At 39.4% G+C, this 22,659-nt stretch overlaps 1 protein-coding gene across 1 annotated transcript in view; it reads left to right on the top strand.

Moving 5' to 3' along the window:
* The window catches only part of LOC126187708 (phospholipase DDHD2), a 208,278-nt gene that overhangs the window by 87,216 nt on the left and 98,403 nt on the right, over window positions 1-22,659 (top strand). The window contains exon 2 of the mRNA XM_049928952.1: window positions 6,589-7,044. Coding sequence (XP_049784909.1) covers window positions 6,589-7,044 — 456 coding nt within the window. The remainder of the gene's footprint in view (window positions 1-6,588; window positions 7,045-22,659) is intronic.

Here is a 22,659-nt window from a genome sequence, read left to right on the forward strand (position 1 = left end):
TTTATGAAAATTTTGTTTATGATGATGATTTCTGTTTTCTTACAAATCTACGCTTTTCCTAATCTACAGTAAATATTTATTTCAGACAAACTCGTTATGCTTTATTTCAAAGTGTCGCCATCAACTTGATTGTAGTTTCCTTACTTCAGTCAAGTGTGTTCCCTCAGATACAGGTATCAATTTTTTTCATCAGATACAGTCTTAGAGAGCAGACATGAATCGACAAATTGATCAATGATTGTGCTTGGAAACAGAGCAGTAAGCACTTACTGTACCATATTTGTGAAATACATCATGATGATGAAACTCGTTTGGAGCAGTTCGTCTGTGACAGCATTAGCAAATGCAGTTTTTGACACTTTCTATCATAAACATATTCCGCCAGAAGTGTGGGGGAGAGTACAAAGACTTGCAGTCCTTGAGATATAATACATGTAAGATAGAGTAGCATATTCTTAGATTTGTGTCTGAAGATATATATGAATTTTCTCAGACACCCTTCATGCTACACATCTCTCTTCTGTATGAGTGGCATCTTCACAAATTCTGGCTATGAATACATAAACTACTTAAGGTCTGCAAAACTGTTGAATGGTGTTCGTCAGCTACCTTGGTTGTATGAAAATGCTGAGGAATTTCATGTGAATGAATATTACGGTACTAAAACTTACACTTTACCAACAGTTTCATTGTCTTAACTGAGATTTCACCACAAGTCTCTCAGCTGTGTAATATAGCCTTTGAATGAATGCAAACTTGGAGAACGTGTAGAATAGTAGGGAGCGATTAAGATAGCAGAGAAATTTCATACAAATAGATAAAACAGCATTCTGTCTTGTGTAAATGGAAATGTCAAAGTTACAAAAAGATCAGTCATCTAATAGCCACTAAACAAAGCGGATAGGTGATAGCAAGTGTCAGTATTCCTAGTGAACATCAAAGGGCACAGTTTCAGTACAGAAATTAATTCATACATTACTGAATAACTAGTCTTCAGAGAATGAGTTCGTTATACCATTTCATGTTAGCTATAGTGCCACATTTTTTTTTAATTTTTATTTTTTTATGATAATAATGCTTTCGATCACCAGTGTAAATAGGGTTGTACACACCAGGAAGTGATTACTGCATTATGCAATGTGATGATGACATAGGGTGCTGCCATCTTATCCTTGTGCATGTAATATGCTCTTCATGTTTGTCCCAAGTCTTGTTTCAGTGCTGGAGTGTTGTACCAGTTGTTGATCTCTCTGTGCAAATTATTTTACACCTTTTACTAAGGGCTGGAGTGGTGGCATGTGTGGTGTTGCATCAGCTTCCATTTTTGACAAACCATAAATACTTCACAGAATTGGCCGTATGAAATTTATTGGTGACATGCTGAGTGGCTAAACATACTCTCTTTGGATGAGCTGTCTTAAACATATGCTACAGTAATGACTGCATGTATTTTAGATGCCAAGATGCTGATAACAAGTGAGTAGCCTGCGTTGTTGATTAGCTAAGTGGACAGTCACCAAGTTTGGCAGTCCCATGTGTCATGGAATACAACAAGTAATACCAGTCCTTACATAATGAGAAGAATGTGAACAGCAACTGCTGCATCAGGGACATTTTAAGTCCAGGGTACCCTTCTTCAGGCAACTCCACTCACAGTATTTAGCAGAACATTGCCCAGCCAAAAATTACAGGGAATGAGGAAGCATGCTTTGAAGAAGTACCCTTGCTTTAATAGTCTGCAATTTGTCTGATGTGTGTTCCTTCAAAAATGTCTGGGATGTGGTTGATTGGCAAGCTATTGTTACTGTGCTCCAGCAACCAGTGTTGATGCTTCTTGAATTTGTGTGCAAACAGAGTGAAGAGAGATTATCCTTGCACATATCTATGCCATATTTTTGTTTGTTTGTTTGTTTGTTCGTTCATTCACTATGTTCCGTGGATCCCATCAAGAAGGAGAATCTTCAGTGATGCGGAGAGAGTCGAGATATTCATTAACATAAGACAACGATATTAAAACTTGACCTGTTTACTGTTTTAACAGTAGTCTATCACTATACTGCCTAATGCTGTTAACACTTCTGCCATTTAAATTTAATTGAGTAAATTATTAAGAAAGCTGGTGTATTAGGAAAAAAAAGCTGCTACCTCCTCAGTTTTACTCTGTATCTGCTGTTTAAGCTCTGTGTCCTATTCACAGCACGTTACTATTAGTCATACAGTTTAATAACAAACCCTACTACATGACATGTAATAACAGAACTTTTTTATCTATGAATCTAGATATTCACATAATTTGTAGAAAGAGTGGTTAATGTGGTATTGGTAGGGACTCACAGTTTCTCACTTGATGTTAGATGGCAGCTTGTTGAATATCTCAACACCAGAGTACATAACTACATTCTGAGCCATGCACATGAAGGGAAAATTCACATGAAAATTATTTTTGCGTCTGTTATTGTGATTCTAAGCTACAGTGTTAAGTGGATTTGCCGGGTATGGGTGTTTCATACTATACAGCATTCTCAAAGCCAGAGATTATGTACAAATCTGTAATCCTGATTGTTTGCTTTTTGTCATGTGCTTTATTTGTAGTATAAAGGTTAATTAGTAACCTACTTGATATGACAGTTTACACCAATAGTTGTATGTTTAACAGGACTGGTTGTTCTTCACACCTCTTAGCATTTAGATGTGGTGTCCTTGTAATATCCTACGTCTAAAATTAGAACAAATATATTTCCTTTTTTTAAGAGCTGGTAAAAAATCACAGAATAATAGCAGGGTCTAACCACAAGTGCACTAGCATTCATATGGTGACTTAAATAGTGTTATATTAATGATGAAGTCAACAACTAAACTGAAATCTCTCTAGCATTTTTTTAAACATTTGATACAACAACAAAATCTGTAATGTACTTAATTGGTTTTGCATCAGAGTAAGAATGTTGCAAACAATATGTTTCGTGTTTAGGCATGACACACACACACACACACACACACACACACACACACACACACACACACACACACACACACACACTTTACTTGCCAGTTGTTAGGGCCTCTGAAGTAAACATTTGCCAGAGGTTAAATAAGTAATAGAAAATGGAAAAGATCTCACACTGAGTATTGAACCTTAAGCTTTTGGATTTGTAGTCCCACAGTGATCTGCCTAGCCACAGAACCACTGTTTAACTACTAACAGAATAATTAGTAAGACTTAACAAACAAAAGTGCTGTCAGGTCAATAGACACACAAACATACACACAAAATTTGAGCTTTCGCAACCCCTCGGTTGCTTCATCAGGAAAGAGGGAAGGAGAGGAAAACATGAAAGGATGTGGGTTTTAAGGGGGAGGGTAAGGAGCCATTCCAATCCTGGGAGCGGAAGACTTACCTTAGGGGGAAAAAGGACAGGTGTACACTCGCGCACACACACATAGATAATGTCTGCTTGTGTCTGTGTATGTGCGGATGGATATGTGTGTATGTGCGAATGTACACCTGTCCTTTTTTCCCCCTAATGTAAGTCTTTCTGCTCCCGGGATTGGAATGACTCCTTACCCTCTCCCTTAAAACCCACATCCTTTCATCTTTTCCTCTCCTTCCCTCTTTCCTGACGAAGCAACCGGGGATTGCGAAAGCTCGAATTTTGTGTGTATGTTTGTGTTTGTTTGTGTGTCTATCGACCTGCCAGCGCTTTTGTTTGGTAAGTCTCATCATCTTTGTTTTTAGATAATTTTTCCTACGTGGAATGTTTCCCTCTATTATATTCACAGAATAATTAGTAAAGAATACAAAACTATTGTTGCAAATAACAAACCATTTTTTTCTTCATAATAGTATTCTTCAATCTATACAAAAGAGGTTAATGCAAGAGTTGAATGAATCACATTCTGCTGAGGAAATTAAAATGATCACTCGTAACAGCAGTAGAACTCTCTCCTAACTATGGTGCATACTGTCAGTAAGGATGTGGACAAGCTTAGTTGATATCAGTGTATTTCTGTTCCATTTAGAGATAACTGTATAATTTCACATTTCAAATATAATGGTTGAATGTGTTTATCAGCAGATCTATGTAACAGGTCAGCAGTTGTTAATAAATAGCTTTTTTCCAATTTTGAGTTAGTCATTATTGTAATTATTAGCAGATAGACTGGTGACAGCAAAATATTATTGAGAACTGCACTTAAGGCACTGAGAATATCTGTAGCAATGTTTTGTAGGTTGTTAGTTATATTTGTTTACATTACTTTCTGTTAATGATCCAGTCTTCCAGTATCTTGCAATGCCAGGTCTTGGGGTGATTTCTAGTAACTACACACACCAGTATTTTAAGGCTGTGACTTTTCTTGAGTAAATCTCTCCAGTATACTCCCAGCAGCATGGTTTTAGAACTTTGAGCAGCAACAGCTAATTTTGTGTGATTCATGCTTGTGTAATTGTCCACATTTATTTTTGGATGGGGGTAACTACATATTTGTTACGTTTGTTCATTGGTATTCAAAATGCTGCTTAATATAATAGCGTTGTACAAGCAACTACAATGTATTTCAGTTATTGAGCTTGTAACATATAAATGCAGACAGTAGGTCACAACAGCTTCACGGTGAACAGTGTCTGGGGACAATGAAGATTTCTTTGAGTGTCAAAGATTGAATGACATAGCAAGAGTTCGAGTAAGTGGAAGCTATATTGTCCATTAATCACCCACGATTGTTTCAAAAATATGAAAAGGTTTTCAGATACCAACACTACTCATGACATTTGTTGACTAGTAAATTATTTATTTAGCGACATGTTTTGGGGTGATACCTCATTATCAGGCTATAGTGGCATTACAAAAACATTCAGCATAAATGTATAAAGACATTAAAGTTTCTTTACATGGCTGCTGTGATCATCTTGAGGAGAGGGGAAAGGATAACCTAGTAAGAGGCAATGTCACTTTGTATATTGGTCTGCTGTTCACTTGAAAATTTTTATGTGTGAAGAGCAGATCAATATACAAAGTGTCATTGCTAGGTTACACTCTCTCTCTCTCTCTCTCTCTCTCTCTCTCTCTCTCTCTCTCTCTCTCTCTCTCTCTCTCTCTCTCGCAAGACGATCACAGCAGTCATGTAAAGAACCTCGAATATCTGTATACAATTATGTTAAATGTTTCTGTAATGCAATTATAGCCTCATGAGAAGGTATCACCTTGGAACATGTCACTAAATAAATAATTTAGTATCAGCAAATTTTGTGACTGGTAGCAGTATTTGCAAACCTTTTCATATTCAAGAGTTAGAGTAAACTCTACATAATGAAGAGGGAGAATTATTTAAAATAATGTATCTTTCTTTGTGAATGTAACATGAGAGTAGGAATTTAGGGAACAGATCAACCATTCTTGCATATAACAGAAAATAGGTTAAGATCAGGAATATTTAAGGCAAATGCAGAAGAGGGGGAGGGAGGAGGGAGAGGAGAGAGAGAAGAGCTGGTTTACAACCACATTACATCAGCAATACTGTGCATGCCACATCGTTCCCTGTAAAATTCTTAAAACCTTCAAGTTTAAATACTGAAAGAAAGGAAGAACGAATAGTCTCTATAGAACGCCATTAAAGGCGGAGTAAATGTTACTTCCACCTGTAGGGAGTATCAAATTTTATCGTCTAGATTTGCTCTGCCAACATTCCAATGGCTACATTTCCCGGCAACATTTGACACAAATAAGAACAATTCTCAGTGTTATTTCTGGTTCGCTGAAGACATAATGAAATTTACTTCTGGCCCAAACTGTAAGCACACAGACAGGTACAAACAGTTTCTCTGTTTTTCTTGTAACTCAGGTTGCCAGATAAATGTGGCACATTTAGGTTCATTATGGGGGGGGGAACCACTTTGATACATACAGTGATCAAAACACTGTTATCGTTTTTGAAGTCCCATTAGGGAGATTTGGAACGCGCCCTGAGGAAAATTTCCTAGAATTCCTGGGAAGTTTGACATAAAATAACTTGTCTTTTAAATGAGATGCATAAATTGCAGATCATTCAGCACATGCACAGGGGTGCCTTCAAATGAGACGGCAAAGGGTCAAATACAAACGTGAGACTGGTAGTATCATGAAAATGTTTAGAGAACTGTCATTGTAATTCTTTCAACATTGCAATGAACTAGTCAAAATTCACATTTTCCTTATCACCAGGTAGACTAAAGAAATAGGCATTGTTCTTTGTCAGAAGTTGTCCCTGCCACAATGCAATTTTCTTATAAAGTGCTTACATTTTCCCCATCAAATAATAAGTAAGTTGATTTTCATGTTTCAATGGGCATTCAAGTGTGCAGTTTAAGTCCACTAAAAATGTGAAGTCTCGGATCTTCAGATTATTGTTCCTTCTTTCCTTTCCCCATCAAAATTCAACATTATCAGTCTTAAATCCAAAAAAATCATTTTAGGCCTGGCCGCTGACTTAACCAATGTACTTTGCAGTAATATATAACATCTGATGAGTCTCCTGTACATAAAATCAATGATTTAACTTACTTGTACATTATGAGACAATAAAATTCTGATTCTGTTTTAAATGTTGCAGATATTGAAGCTGATAGTTTCATTGGGCAAGAACCACAGACATCTGCAACTGGGCTGCCACGAGTACCTAACATCAGTGTCCCAAAACTATTCTCACCACTGAACAATCAGCAACAAAATGCTCCCTCAAGTAGTTTTCACCTGATAGGTACAACAAGCATTGACAGTAGCAGAACATCCCCTGGAGTGCAAAACATACCTCTGAAGCCTCCTTCACCTCCAGCACAGCAAATTGACGGAAGTATAACTGTCGTGAAGGATCTACCTCAAGCAATACCTGCACCACAGCCTCTGGAAACAGTTGGTCTTCCTTCTGGAGGTTCGCCAGCACATTCTCTTGCACAGCCTGCTAGTCAGACATCGTTTCCTGCACCTGTGGCACCATTTCAGTTGACCAGCCCACCTCAGCAAGAAGTACATATTCCTGATCGTCCACCTCAGAGTACACCACTTTACAGTAAGTATTTATGTTTTGCCACTTTCTGTGCCAATACATATAAGGCTATTGCCCTAGTTACTCTAGTTATTTATGAAGACACCTTCATGTGTTGTTACCCTCTCTCTATAATCACAATTCATGTAAAAGAGCTTAATGAAGTATGTGACCAATTTTGAAGTTTATTGACTACATGAGGGTCTAGGGGATGACCTCGCATGAGGGTCTAGGGGATGACCTCGCACTCGTTGCAGTTTCCAGTAACTGTTCTATTAAAGTCATGGTAATTGACTAAATTTCAGGCAGGATATTGGTAATGAAATAAAAATGCCCTTAACACAGCAGTCTTGTTTAGTAAACAAAAAAATGTTTATTTCACCCTTGCTTAATGCCACGAGTGCTGATACAGGTTGGCCCACTAGCGTGGTAATGAATTTATTAAATCCTGAAACTCAAGGTGCTGTTCAGACTTGAAGCCTATGAAATCAACTGTGGAAAACTTTACTAAACCCATAAACCTGTAGAGAAATTTTGGAAGCTTATATTCCTATTACTTGAAAATTTCAAACAATTTTGGCCACAACTGACATGCCACACATCCGCATATGTCCTTCCTCAACGAGCTTGTACAACCAACAGCCCCAGGCCAAAAAGCTACCATCTGACATTTCAAAATTCACAAAAATGCATATTCGTGTTATAACTAAAACTGCATGTCCAAACATTTTATGTTTTTAGTGCTGCATAGTGGACAGTGATATGGGACTTACTTCGCTGTAGAAACGCCAGACTCTCAGATCTGTGTGTAACTTCAGAGTGGAGAGGAAAAAATGTACCTATTTACTGCCTTGAACGTGTTGGGTTTTTTACCTACTAAACAGGATGTGTGGGAGGCGTTATTCTTTCTCCTTCATCTAAAAAAATCTGCTGCAGAAAGCCACCTTTTGCTAGTGGAAGCACATGGATAAGATACTGTTAGAAACTACATGCAGGTATTGGTCTTGATGTATCAAAGAATGATTTAGAGGCGAGTGACAGAATGTGTCCTAGTCGGTGTGACGTACCATGAGATTTGGTATAATTTACACAGGAAGAACAACGGGTATGTTCTATCACATAAGGAACACAATTGCTCACGAAGTTAACATTTATTAACAGCACTGTTGGTACAAGAAACTAATCACAGAAATGATTACAATGTCACGCAGCACCCATCGCTGGGGCAACTGCTTAAAAACGCAGTAAACAATCCACCTCTGACCCGACCACTGCATTCACTATGCCCATGTCCTATGTGAGTGACATAAGCAACTTCAGATACAATTCTGATATGTTGAGTGCATTCCGTAAGTAGAAATTTATGACCTGAAATGAACTGTATGCAAAATCTACGTAATGTGTTTTTACCTCTGCAAACTCTTAAAAATTTCATGCTGTCTTATACGTAGTTTCATGTATCACAGTAACTATGATGAATAACAAGAGGAAATACAGCCCTTAATCAAGCAGCGTATCAGTTTCTTAGAGGCGAAAGAATCAAGTCTGTCCTGCGCTGTTAGTCACTCTGTTGCTGATGTAGGACGTAGTGTTGACAGCACACAACAGCTTCAGGAGAGAGAACGCTACCACAGGTACAGCTAAGGAAGTGGCCTAGGTTGACAACATCCGTGCCACTGCTGGTTATCCATTCTAACTGGCGACATTTGAATTCGAAGTGTTTGAATCTCATTGCTGCAGCACACTTGACGGATGGCAACAGTTATGTATTCTCAATGAAGTACTGGAGCTGACGTGCTGGCTGCTATGAAGAACTTAACGTCTAGTTTTAAGAAAACTGTTTGGTGAAAAAATTTGATTCTTTCGCATCTCTTCAGCTTGATAACTTTGCTCGATAAGGGACTGAATTTCTTTTTGTTGTTAGTCATAGTTGCTGTGGTGCATGAAAGTAAGTAAATGACTGCACAAAATTTTTGTTTTCAGAGGTAAAAATGCATTGTGTAGAAGGTGTTTATAGTTGATTTTAGGCCATACATTAATGCATATAAAATGTAGCAAACATATCGAAATTGTATTTAAAGTTGAGAGATGAATGATATGTCATTTCTTTCTCTGGATATTGGTTTTTATACCTAGCATACTGGTTATGTGTGGCATGCCCAATTCCTTCTATGCACATAGAGAAGCAGGTGGTTGTAAAAATTGTCATACTTTAGAAACAGCTCAAGATATCGAAACTAGGTTTTTTGCAAATGACAGCAACCAAATACTTAGTCATATGATTAACACTTAAAAGGTTTTGGTCAAATGTTTGAGCTGGTTGAAAACAAGACTCCCCATAAATTACATAATGGGTTTTTATCCGAATTTTCATAGCCAAATAAAGAGTGAGAAGTAGACTAATGCTATACAAATCAAACTCCGTGAAGTCTAGCTTTGCAAACAAATATTTAATTATTTGAATGTAATTGGGCAATTAAGGAAAATATGAGAGTTGAGGGGAAAACAAATATTTTGTGAATAGTTGCTGATAGTTTATTGTAAGTGAAGTTTCAAAAAGTTCATCTCTTCAAGGCATAGCTATTTTATGCATAAAAAGATATATTGGTGTGATATTTGTCAAAAAGGCTTCCTTCGAATCAAGTACTCAGTTTGGGACATTTCGAGAACATTACACGCTAGGAAGATCTTGAGGTGTCGGTAAGATCACGCATTCTGAGTAAAGCTTGAAAATAAGAAAAAAAAAATTTTTAAAAATGGTCAAATATTTTGTGAAATGATTTGCCTAAAAGAAGAAAAATAGATTAGAGAAATGTTTGACGGGGGCTTTGAATATTTATTATGTTTAGGCAAATCATTTCACAAAACATTTTACTTTCTTTTAAAAAAATTATGCTCTGTTTATGCTAACTATTTAGCTTAATTGAAACAGTTGGCATTAACATTGACTGCTGATGAATTATGTTCCCAATCCAACAATCAAATATTAGTAAAATTTTGTGGGTATTCAATGTGTTTTATTAGGAATTTAATATGTGATGTACTGGGACAGGTATCTGAAGGGGCTGATTTTAGACCAGCTCAGCTGCTGAGGTATTGAGGTCCATCTTGAAACTGGTGTGGAGACTGAGGAGGATGATGGGGATTGAGTAGTCAATGTTGTGTTGTGGCAAAGTAGAACTGCTTTCAGAGTGCAATGCTATCACTCGATCATACCATTGCTGACAGTCTGGTGTGTGGTGGTGTAGTGACAAAGAGTGCCACAGAATTGGGCTAGCTCATTGAATAGCTGGGACTCAAATTGCAATCTGCGATCCATGATGCTGTGGAGTGGAAGTCCAGAACGAACAATCCATTTACTCACAAATGCTTGTGCCACAGTTTCAGCTGATATGTTAGGAATAGTTGTCACCTCTGACTGGCAAGTGAAAAGACTGATAATATTTAAAAGATACTGCTGCTGTCAGAGATAGGAAGGGACTGATAGTATGGTGTAAGAAAACAGTTGGCATTCAGAACATTTCCAGTCATCTCAGAATGTTATCTTTGAACATGGCATCTCCGTTGGGGAAGAAACATTTTACTGTGGGGTGGACATGATCAGCCAAAAGAGTCACATAATGTGTGGCAGTAATGTGACCTTGCAGAGTAACCATTTGGTTCATGGAGTACCTCAGTATGGGTACCAAAACCACCATCAAACCCCTGCCATGTTTCATTATTGGGGCATAAACTCGGCCAGAAGTTGGGAACAATGTGAAACAAGATTCAGCTGACCAAATGACATTCTTCTGTCGTTCCATAGTCCAGGTTTTCCTGTTATGGTAATTTGCATCACTTATGCATGGTTCTGGCCTCCAGAGTAATGGATCGCCTCATAGATGGCAAGCAGCTTCCTGTCAAAGCACTCCATTGGCATTGTGTAGGTGTAAGTCTCCTTGAAAAGGAGGTCAAGGTTGCCGGGAACTACTGAAGTGTTGCTGCAAGGCTGCACCTCAAGTATGCTGGTGGGATTGAACACCGGTACCAAGTGGGCATCATGTGCTGGGTGAGACAGAAATGCAGCATCAGCAAAACTGTTTCTGGCAGCAGTGAAGGTGGCATCCATTTGGTTTGTCCAAGGAACCAAATTGTTGCCCTTAGCCTTACGATCAGCAAGAGCACCTGTTAGTGGCTCTTGAATGGAGGCTCTACTGGGGAGATGACAACGGTAGAAGTTCATTATTCTGAGTTTCAGAAAGTTCATGGACACTGAATTTCCTGAATAGCCTGAAATTTTTCATGGAGGGATGTCCTCTGCACAAATGTGGTGGCCCTGGAAGGTCTTGTGGGAGGTAACAAGATGCGTTTGGGGTGATTAATGACGGCCCCAAAATCGTTTAGCTGTTGAAACGCTTCTGCCATGTTCATGCTGTTGCTGCAGTGAAGAGAGAAAAACTAGTATGTTGTCAAGATAGGCGAAGCAAAAGGGTAGGTCATGTAGCTCACTCTCGATGAATTGCTGCCTTGTCTGTGCAGCATTTCGGAGACCAGATGTCGTATCAAGTGATCCAAGAATCCAAAGGGCATGGTGATGGTTGTGTTTGGGATGTCTTCCATGCCAATGGTATCTGCATACATGCCTTCATGCAGTCAAGGATGGTGAATACTAAAATGCTGCTGAGGGCATGGTTGATGTTGTGAAGGTTTGGAACCTGATATCTGTCCAGAATGGTGCATGCATTAAGAGCACAATAGGCACCTCATGGTCACCATGTGGCACCCTTCTCTGGTACGAGCTGGAGAGGAGAGGACCAGGGGCCGTCCAAATGGCAAATGGTGTCAACCTGAAGCATGACCCAAAGTTCAGCTTTAGCAGCAGGTCGCTCCATTGTGAGGAGTCATGGTTTTCTGAAAGCTGGAGGACAAGGTATGGTGCAGATATGATGGACTGTGCTGTTCTGCACTTCCTAGGTCCCAGGTGTGTTTGTAGGATGGTTACGAAATACGTGAGAATTTCCTGGTACTGCCATGTGTCAATGGCATGGGTGAGCTTCAGCACAAAGTTTTGCGCAACATGACGGGATTCAACAGCTGAATGACAGAAAACCTTGTTGATGAGATGAGAACTGGCTCTGTCATGGAGAAGGCAGAAATGTGCTAAGAAATTGCAGAAACGTGCTAAGAAATTGGCACGAAAGATTGGTTCTGTGAAGTCTGTGGTGCAGACCTAGATCCAGTTGTATTGGGTAGACACCATAGATGGTGATGGAGAAGTTGTTGGCAGCTGACAGCCGAAATGGTGTTGCTGGTTGACACTGTACTGGTTGTTATCTATCTCATTTCTTAGATAACTGAAAAATTGTGGAATCTTAAGTGGGATATTGTGGTAGGACCACACACTCACCACGTGTTTTTGAATGAGAATAATACAACTAGTTCGAGCATAATCACAGCAAGCCTTATTTTTTAGTAGCTGCTGAAAGATTACACACAGCAGATCTCGTTTGTCTAGGGGGTTCTCGAAGTTTTGTCTGCAAAATAATCATTCCAACAAGTGTGGCCTGCGTTTTTCTTCTTGTTTGAAACAAAAACACCGGATCCGAAATACTTTCAGCTAAAAATTATGTTTATTCGTACTTTTTGTTAGTAACTACACCATTTTCACTATGAACATTGATACTCTAAATCCATTATACTGCACTTGTCGCATAAACATGTCCATCTCCCTCCAATACAGACAAAGAAGTGGCAGGCAAGCCAACATGTGCCCGGAAGTTGCAGACATTCAGGCATTCTAGATTCTTTGGTCTACTGACCTTAATAAACTCCAAAGATGCATATAAATAAATATATATAAATATACAGCATTTAACATCTTAAACGAGTCCATTATTTATCATAAAAGAAAATATTCATAATTAAATAAATTAAACATATTTTCTGGCATCATAATGAAATTACCTTAACTCTTTACTGTGGGCAAAGTACTTTTCGCATGAGATAAACTTTATCTCCGACAGTTCATTACATTACAACACCCAGGGATCTGTGCACCAGGGTAAGCATCCAGATTAGAGGGTGTCAATAAGGAAATGCTGGCCAGACCATCTACATGAGATCGACAGGCATATAGATGCACCATGACAACCATGTTTGCTCACTGGCATATGCCATCGGCATTTGATTGGTTGCATGTTGGGTGACAATGGGAAGCTTGCTCTACAAATGTGAAGTGATTCCAGCACATAGTGGATTTGACTTTGGTGCAGCATCATTCAAGAAGTGTGCTGGTAAGGGTGTTTGGCGGTGTGGAAATAGCAGCTGGCTGGGCACAAAGTGGGTGCCAGTGTGTTGCATTCCACTGTGTGGTGAATGGTGTAGCTATTGTGTTAGAGGCAGAGTTAGTTAGGCTGGTAGCAGCAACATGAGCTGGGCCAGAACAAGGGGCTGCAGTGAGTGTTTTGACCATGGTGTCAGCGAGGGGCACTAGTTACTGCAGTGAAAGTGTCTGCTGAATTGCGAGGATGGCATGTGCCTGGTCAGGCAGTCGGTTCAGGCAAAGCACACACAGCAGCTTGTCTATAACTTTGTCGATCTCGGCTGTGCTGTGAAGGTGGCACAGGAACTGTGACAGAACACTGATATCAGTGTCATTGCCAGTAATCAGCTAATGTACTTTCATAGCTGGGGCCACAGAGAGGCAGCATACGAGCTCCCTCTTGAGGTGCTGGAAAGCCTCGTGGTTGGTGGCACATCGATGCCAAGTGCAATAGAAGCTGGCCTCGACCTACTTGAACTAGTGGGCTGGTCCTGTAGGCGAGAAAGGTAGTACTGAGATGGCAATGTGGGAGACCATGGTGGCAGCTTGCTGGCCATTGATGAGGCAACAATGTCAGCAGTGGTGGTGCAGTAAGTGGGAAGCACTTAGTTGGAGGTAATTATGATGTACGTCAACAAGCAGTCCAATTGGTATTTGCCAGATAGGTCACCACTTCAGGATAATTTATAGAGGAAGTGAAACAGTTGTTCTAGCACAAAAGATAGAATTGCTCACTAAGTTTACAAATATTGGTACAAGTAACAGGAAACACCTATTTCAGGGGCGACCACTTAGCCACTGTAAAGGGCCCATCGCAGGATAGTACACTGAAGAATACTGTGGACAATCCATTGCTCAGGTGATGGCTGCTCTCCTGATATACCCTGTCAAACAAGTGACCACTAATGAAAAACACAACCTGTTGCTCAGATAACCACTGAAACCACAGCATGTACTGTTGCATAAGCAAACAATGTTACACTACACAATCTGTCACTCAGGTGGCCACTGAAATTGCAACAAATCCTGTCCCACAAGTGACCAGTGAAATCACTACACTATCGCAGCACATGCAACAAACCACTGCGCTCTGTCTTGGGTCCATGTTAGTACACATTACATGCAGGTCTAATAAAACTGCAGCAGTGGAGACACATCTGAAACCTCTGGTCTGCAATCCTGCTGGACCCCTTTAAAATGGGCACACAGTGGGACAAAAATGCTGTTGAAATAAATTGGATATCAAATTTGCAGCCTCTGTCATTGGGGTCCCATTATGTTTTTATGTGGGCTGGCATGTCCACATACTTGCAACACCACACGGTGACCGATGCTAAAAGCTCTCAGTTGGACTTTTCTAGCAGTAACATCTTTTGGCCTACACTGTAAGTTTGCAACTTTTCCAGCAGAGTGTAGTACTGTGCTGACTGAACTGTGCAGTACTGGTTGCTGTCGCTACAAGCTGCTGCTGCAACCTGGTCAGATGGTGAATACTGAATGCTGTTGTGTTCTTCTGACCTTCAATCTGATGACTGGTTTGATGCATCTCTCCATGCTGCTCTATCCTGTGCAAGCCACTTCATCTCCGAATAATTGCAACCTATATCTTTTTGAATCTGCTTATTGTTTTTCTCTCTTGATCTCCCTCTATGGTTTTTATCACTCATACGTACCTCCAACACTAAATTTGTGATCCCTTGATGTCTCAGAATGTGTTCTATATGAGAGCTTATTTTGATAAAGTTGTGCCACTAGTTTCTTGTCTCCACAGTTTTCTTCAGTACTTCCTCATAAGTTACATGATCTACCCATCTAATCTTCTGTACATTTGAAAAGCTTCTTTTCTCTTCTTGTCTAATAGCATTCATGTTTCACTTCTGTACATGGCTGCACTTCAGACAAATGCCTTCAGAAAAGAGCTCCTAACACTTAAATCTATATTTGATTCTAAAAAATTTCTTTACTTCAGAAACTCTCTGCTTGCCATTGCCAGTCTATATTTTACATCCTGTCGACTTTGGCCATCAGCCATTATTTTTCTGCCCAAATAACAAAACTCAACTACTACTTTAAATGTCTCATTACCTGATCTAATTCTCTCAGCATCACCTGATTTAATTCAACTGCATTCCATTATCCTTGTTTTGCTTTTGTTGAGGTTCATCTTATAGCATCCTTTCAATAACACTGTCCATTCTGTTCAACTGCTCCTGCAGACACTTCGCTTTCTGTGACAGAATTACAGTGTCATCAGCAAACCTCAAAGTTTTAGTTTCTTCTCTCTAAGCTTTAATTCCAACTCCAAATTTTTCTTTAGTTTCACTTACTGCTTGCTGCTCAGGATACAGATTGGAGAACATAGGGGTTGTGTTACAACTCTGTCTCAATCCCTTCTCAACCACTGCTACCCATTAATGGCCTTTGACTTTTATAACTGTCATCTAGTTTCTGTATAAATTGTAAATAGCCTTTTGATCCATGTGTTTTACTCCTGCTACCTTCAGAATTTCTACGAGAGTATTCCAGTCAACATTGTCAAAATATTTCTTTACCTATAAACATAGGTTTGCCTTTCTTTAACCTATCTTCTAAGAGAAGTTGTAGGTTCAGTAACACCTTGCATGTTCCTACTTTTTTCCAGAATCCAAACTGATCTTCCCTGGGGTTGGCTTTATCAGTTTCTCCAATCTTCTGTAAAGAATTCGTGTTACCATTTTGCAACCGTGACTCATTAAACTGATAGTTTTGTAATATCCACACCTGTCAGCAGCTGCTTTCTTTGCGGTTGGAAATACTACATTCTTCGTGAAGTCTGAAGATATTTCGCCTGTCTCATACATCTTGTGCACCAGATGGAATAGTTTCGTCTTGCCTGTCTCTCCCTAAATTATCAGTAGTTATGATTGAATGTCCCCTACTCCAGGGGTCTTGTTTTGAGTTATGTTATTGAGTACTCTGTCAAATTATTTTTGCTGTATCTCATATCTCCCATCTCATCTTCATTTACATTCTCTACCCTTTCTATAATATTGCTTTAAGTTCATGGCCCCTGTATAGACATTCTGTATACTCCTTCCAACTTTCAGCTTTGCCTTATTTGCTTAGTACTTTTCCATCTGAGCTCTAGATATTCATGCAGCTGTTTCTCTGTTCTCCAAAGGCCTTTTTTTTTTTTTCGTGTATATCTTTCCCATAGTGAAGTGTGCTTCTAAGTCCTTACATAGTCCTCGATCCATTCCTGCTTAGTAATTTTATGCTTCATATTAATCTTATTTTTTAGATGTTTGTTTTCCCTTTCTTCTTCTTCTTTTGCTGTATTTTTATATTTTCTCCTTCCATCATTTAAATTCAGTATCTCTTGTGATATCCAAGGATTTCTACGAGGCCTTGTCTTTTTATGTATTTGATCATCTGCTGCCTTCAGACTGATGACCATAGATGTTAAGTCCCATAGTGCTCAGAGCCATCTGCTGCCTTATCTAATTCATCTCTCAAAGCTACCCATACTGTGTTTCTTTCCCCTGTGGTAGTCAGTCATTGCCTAATGGTCTTTCTGAAACTCTCAACAACCTGTCATCCTTTCAACATATCTAGGCTCCATCTACTTAATTTCCTAACCTTTTGCAATTACTTCAGTTTTAATCCACACTTCAGAACCAATAAATTGTGATCAAAGTCTGCATCTGCCCCTGCAAATGTCTTTCAATTTAAAATCTGGGTCCAAAACATGTACAAGGAGGTTTGAAAAGTTCTCAGAATCATCACGAGAGGTCATCGCTAGCACAACGAGTTGTTCAAGTGATATTCATTGGACTCTTACCTGTAAACATGTGCCACATCAGAGACCTGTGGTGGTGACGTGGTTCTGTTGTTGTTCCCATGTAGCGATTTGCGAAGATGGAAAAAATCGAGATGCGAGCAGTGATTAAGTACTTCGTAAAGAAAGGTATGAAAGCAAAGGACATTCCTCTGATTTCCAGAATAGACTGGGGGACTCTGTTCCTTCATATTCAGCTGTTGCCAAATGGATAAATGAATTTAAATCTGGTCAGGAGAGCTTAGATGATGATCCGCACAGTGGTCGCCCAAGATGTGTCACTACTCCAGAAATCATTGCAAAAGTGCACAAAATAGACATGGAAGATTACCGATAGCATGTGCATGAAATTGCTCACGCTTGCTAGATGTCATCTGAAAGTGTATATTACATATTAACTGAAGAATTAGAAGTGAAAAAGTTATCTGCAAGATGGGGTGCCACGACTCTTGACGCTGGATCAAAAACGCCTGAGAATGGGAACAATGTTTGGTCCGTTTTAGGAGAAACGAACAAGATTTTTTTGCACCAGTTTGTGGCCACAGATGAAACTTGGGTGCACTACTATACCTCAGAAACAAAACAGTCAAAGCAGTGGAAACATGATGATTCTCTGCCACCAAAGAAAGCAAAGACAATTCCGTTGGCGGGAAAGGTCATGACATCAGTGTTCTGAGATGCGAAGGGGATTCTGTTTATAGATCTCCCCACTGGGCAAACAATTACTGGAGAATACTATGCTAACCTCTTGGACTAATTCCAACAAAAGATAAGCGAAAAAAGGCTAGACAGTGCGCACCCGCACTCATGTGCCATTGTCATGGCAAAATTAAACCAGCTAAGGTATGAATTGTTACCACACCTGCCTTCTTCACCTGATAGGCTCTGTCAGGCTTTCATCTCTTTCCAAAACTGAAAGTTTTTCTTTGTGGACTAAGATCACTTCAAACGTTCAAACAAAGAATTGATAGCCGGAGTTGACAACTATTTTGCAGGCCTGGAGGAAACTCTTTTTCGAGATGGGATCAAGGCACTGGAACATCGTTGGACCAAGGGCATTAATCTACAAGGAGACTACATTGAAAAATAAAAATAGTTTCAGTGACGGAAGTACTTTTTTTCTGTTTTGTTCAGAGAACTTTTCAAACCACCCTCGTGTCTTACTATTTTGTAATCAATGTGAAACCTTCTGGTGTTTCCAGGTCTCTTCTATGTATTCAGCCTCCTTTCATGATTATTAAACCTAATGTCAGTGATGATCAAATTATACTCTGTGCAAAATTGTAACAGGTGGATTCTACTTTTGCTCCGTTCCCCCAGTCCAAATTCACCTATTATTTTTCCTTCTCTTCCTTTTCCTGCTATCAAATTCCAGTCTTCTATTACAATTAAAGTTTTGTCAACCTTACCTATCTGATAAATTTCTTTTACTTCATTGAACATTTTTTCAGTCTCTTCATCTACAGAGCTAGTTGGCATATGAACTTGTACTACTGTGATGGGTTTTCGGCTTAAGATCTGACTTCGCTACAATAATGGGTTCACTATGTTGTTCATAGAAGCTTACCAGCATTCCTATTTTCTTACTCATTATTAAACCCTTACACTATTTTGCGTTTACAACCCTGTATTCACTTCAGCAGAAGTCCTATTTGTCCTGCCACTGAACTTCACCAGTTCCCACTATATTAAGCTTCAGCCTACCCATTTCCCTTTTTAAATTTTCTAACTACCTGCCAGATCAAGGGATTTAACATTCCACGCTCTGACCCATAGAATCCCAGTTTCGTTTCTTCCTATGAAGTAGTCCCCACACAGAGATCGAAATGGGGACTATTTTACTCTGGAACATTTTACCCAAGAGAATGCCATCATTTATCCATACAGTAGAGCTGCATGCCCTCGAGAAAAAGTACAGCAGTAGTTTCCCTTTGCTTTAAGCTGTTTGTGTACAATGTGCTATTTTGTCTAAAATTGACATGGTGAGACCGGTTTCAAACTGGCAGGTTCATCATCAGACGGCTGTTCACATGATTTGCAAGATACAATTTACATTATTGTCAGTTTGTTATTTTTATTCTTCCACTGTGGCAAAATATTTTTGGTGTGTTGGTGCCGTCGAAAATTCTGCGCTATTTTGTTGCGAAGTTGCAGGACACACACACACACACACACACACACACACACACACACACACACACACCAAAAAGAATTTGCCACCAAAAATATTTCGCCACAGTGGAAGAATAAAAATCGAAAACTGATGATAATGTAAATTGTATCTTGCAAATCATGTGAACAGCTGTCTGATGATGAACGTGCCAGTTCAAAACCAGTAACGACACTGTTTACCTAAATAAACAGCAGTATTAATCGTGGCTGGTTGCTGTCTTCTTCGTTGTAAGAATTAACCGACATTAATTGTTTGTGTACCAGCAAAGCAAGGTCATTTTGGTTGATGTTAGCAGTCCAGATCAGTCAATGACCCAAGCTGTTGCCCTTGCAACTACTGAAAATCGAGCTGCATCCTCTTCAGGACTGCGTTGAAGCACAATTACCCAGTTTGAATCATGCACTTAGAGACTAACTCTCACATGGCTCCTTGTGATTACTGTTCATTTCGGTCCTTTTTGAACTAGACTTGAATACTCTTTTAGCTATCTCAAAAACTGGTTCTATGAGTCTTATCGCCTCAACAGAACCTGCCATTTTTTATTACAGTTTCCATTTGTTTTCTGAAAAGCGAAAAGATTGTAGCTGTCAAAGGACACTACTTACAATAGATGATATTAAACCATTCTATTAAAACAAACATATTTTTTGTCCAGTGAACAGAAGAATTAATTAAAGTACCCAATAACCAGTGCTTACATGCTGATACCTGTGGCATATTGAAATGTAAGTTTTTAGAGGTGTGTGAATGTGAACATGCCCCATGAGGAGAAACTGAAGGTAAGCATGAATACGCATGCTGCCCGACACCGAGAAACACAATCTCAGTGCCAGCGTGAGTTTTAAAATGCTTCTTCACCTCATTTTTAATTTTCACATGATTCTGTGACCTACTGTGCAGCTTTCTTGGTACTGGTTTTATTGTGACCTTTGAGTATCCATCATGGCAATGTTCATTCACTTTGGGGTAAAAACATACAGTTGCAGCCTTTCATATTATTTGATGACCTTCTGACAGCAGCAGTTTACTTCATAGTTGGTCCATCCTGCCAATTGCTCCAGTGTAAAATTTCAATCACTCTACGTTATAGCAAATGTGCCCATCTGTGTCTGGACTTGGGATGCACTGTCCAGCCTGCCAAACCCAAGGATGTTAGCCATGCCATTCACAATCCTTCCTCTCACTTTCATTTTGTCCTCTTCTCCATAACATTATGTCACCAGTCACTGTCTGATTTATGAATCAGTCATAGATAAATGCTCATGACATTTTCATGGAGAGTCTCAGGAAAATAGCTTGTATGGAGAAAAGTAGTATGCAACTTGGTGCCATCATCTTCGGTCTGTCTGTACGCACTCACACTCACTCTCACACTCTTAGTTATTTAGTCAAATTATGCCATAAATTTTGTTCTTCCTTGATTTAATTCAGTGCATCTTCATTATTTACCTTATCTTCCTGTCCAATCTTCAGCATTCTTCTGTGGAATCACATTTCATAAGCTTCAGTTTTCAGTTCTCTTTTTGTCTGTACTGTTTATCATCCATGTTTCACTTCTGTACAAGGCTACACTCAAGGTAAATACCTGCAGAAAAGTCTTTATACCATTTAGATTTATATTCTATGTTAACAAATTTCCCCTCTTCTGATTGGCTCTTCTTGCTGTTATCGGTCACTATATATGCACTCTACTTTGACCATTGATATTTGTTTTGGCTACTAAATATCAAAACCCATCTGTTTTTGTTATCTCATTTCCTAATCGAATTCCATCAGACACTGATCATTATTTAATCTGCAGTGAAATTGGGATTGTGAGGCCAAAAGTGCAGGAAGTCAGGTCCATTTGTAGGAGGATAAGAGTGGAGAAACTTCAGGATAAGGAAATCAGGCACAAGTACATAACAGCGATCTCAGAAAGGTACCAGTTAGTTGAATGTAGTCAATTACAGTCATTGGAAAAGGAATGGACAAGGTACAGGGACACAGTACTAGAAGTGGCTAAAGAATGTCTTGGAACAGTAGTGTGTAAAAGTAGGATGAAGCAAACAGTTTGGTGGAATGATAGTCACGGCAGCCTGTAAAAGGAAAAAGAAGGCGTATCAAAAATGGCTACATACCAGAACCCAGGTAGACAGAGAAAGTTATGTTGAAGAAAGAAACAAAGCCAAACAGATAATTGCAGCATCCAAGAAGAAATCGTGGGAAGACTTTGGAAACAGGTTGGAGACTATGGGTCAAGCTGCTGGAAAACCATTCTGGAGTGTAATTAGCAGTCTTTGAAAGGGAGGTAAGAAGGAAATGACAAGTATTTTGGACAGGTCAGGAAAACTGCTGGTGAATCCTGTGGATGCCTTGGGCAGATAGAGGGAATATTTTGAAGAGTTGCTCAATGTAGGTGAAAATGCGATCAGTAATGTTTCAGATTTCGAGGTAGAATGGGATAGGAATGATGATGGAAATAGGATCACATTTGAGGAAGTGGAAAAAATGGTCAACAGATTGCAGTGCAATAAAGCGGCTGGGGTGGATGAAATTAAGTCGGAACTCATCAAATACAGTGGAATGTCAGGTCTTAAATGGCTACACAGGATAATTGAAATGGCCTGGGAGTCGGGACAGGTTCCATCAGACTGGACAAAAGAAGTAATCACACCAATCTTTAAACATGAAAACAGAAAAGATTGTAACAACTACAGAGGTATCTCTTTAATCAGCGTTGTGGGTAAAATCTTCTCAGGTATTGTTGAAAGGAAAGTGCGAGTATTAGTTGAGGACCAATTCGATGAAAATCAGTGTGGGTTTAGGCCTCTTAGAGGTTGTCGGGACCAGATCTTTAGCTTACGGCAAATAATGGAGAAGTGTTATGAGTGGAACAGGGAATTGTATCTATGCTTTATAGATCTAGAAAAGGCATATGACCGGGTCCCTAGGAGGAAGTTATTGTCTGTTCTACAAGATTATGGAATAGGAGGCAAACTTTTGCAAGCAATTAAAGGTCTTTACATGGATAGTCAGGCAGCAGTTAGAGTTGACGGTAAATTGAGTTCATGGTTCAGAGTAGTTTCAGGGGTAAGACAAGGCTGCAACCTGTCTCCACTGTTGTTCATATTATTTATGGATCATATGTTGAAAACAATAGACTGGCTGGGTGAGATTAAGATATGTGAACACAAAATAAGCAGTCTTGCATATGCCGATGACTTACTTGTTCGCATTCGGGAGGACGACGGTTCAATCCCGCGTCCGGCCATCCTGATTTCGGTTTTCCGTGATTTCCCTAAATCGCTCCAGGCAAATGCCGGGATGGTTCCTCTGAAAGGGCACGGCCGACTTCCTTCCCTAATC

Source organism: Schistocerca cancellata, chromosome 5 (assembly GCF_023864275.1).
Source record: "Schistocerca cancellata isolate TAMUIC-IGC-003103 chromosome 5, iqSchCanc2.1, whole genome shotgun sequence".
Classification (NCBI taxonomy): domain Eukaryota; kingdom Metazoa; phylum Arthropoda; class Insecta; order Orthoptera; family Acrididae; genus Schistocerca; species Schistocerca cancellata.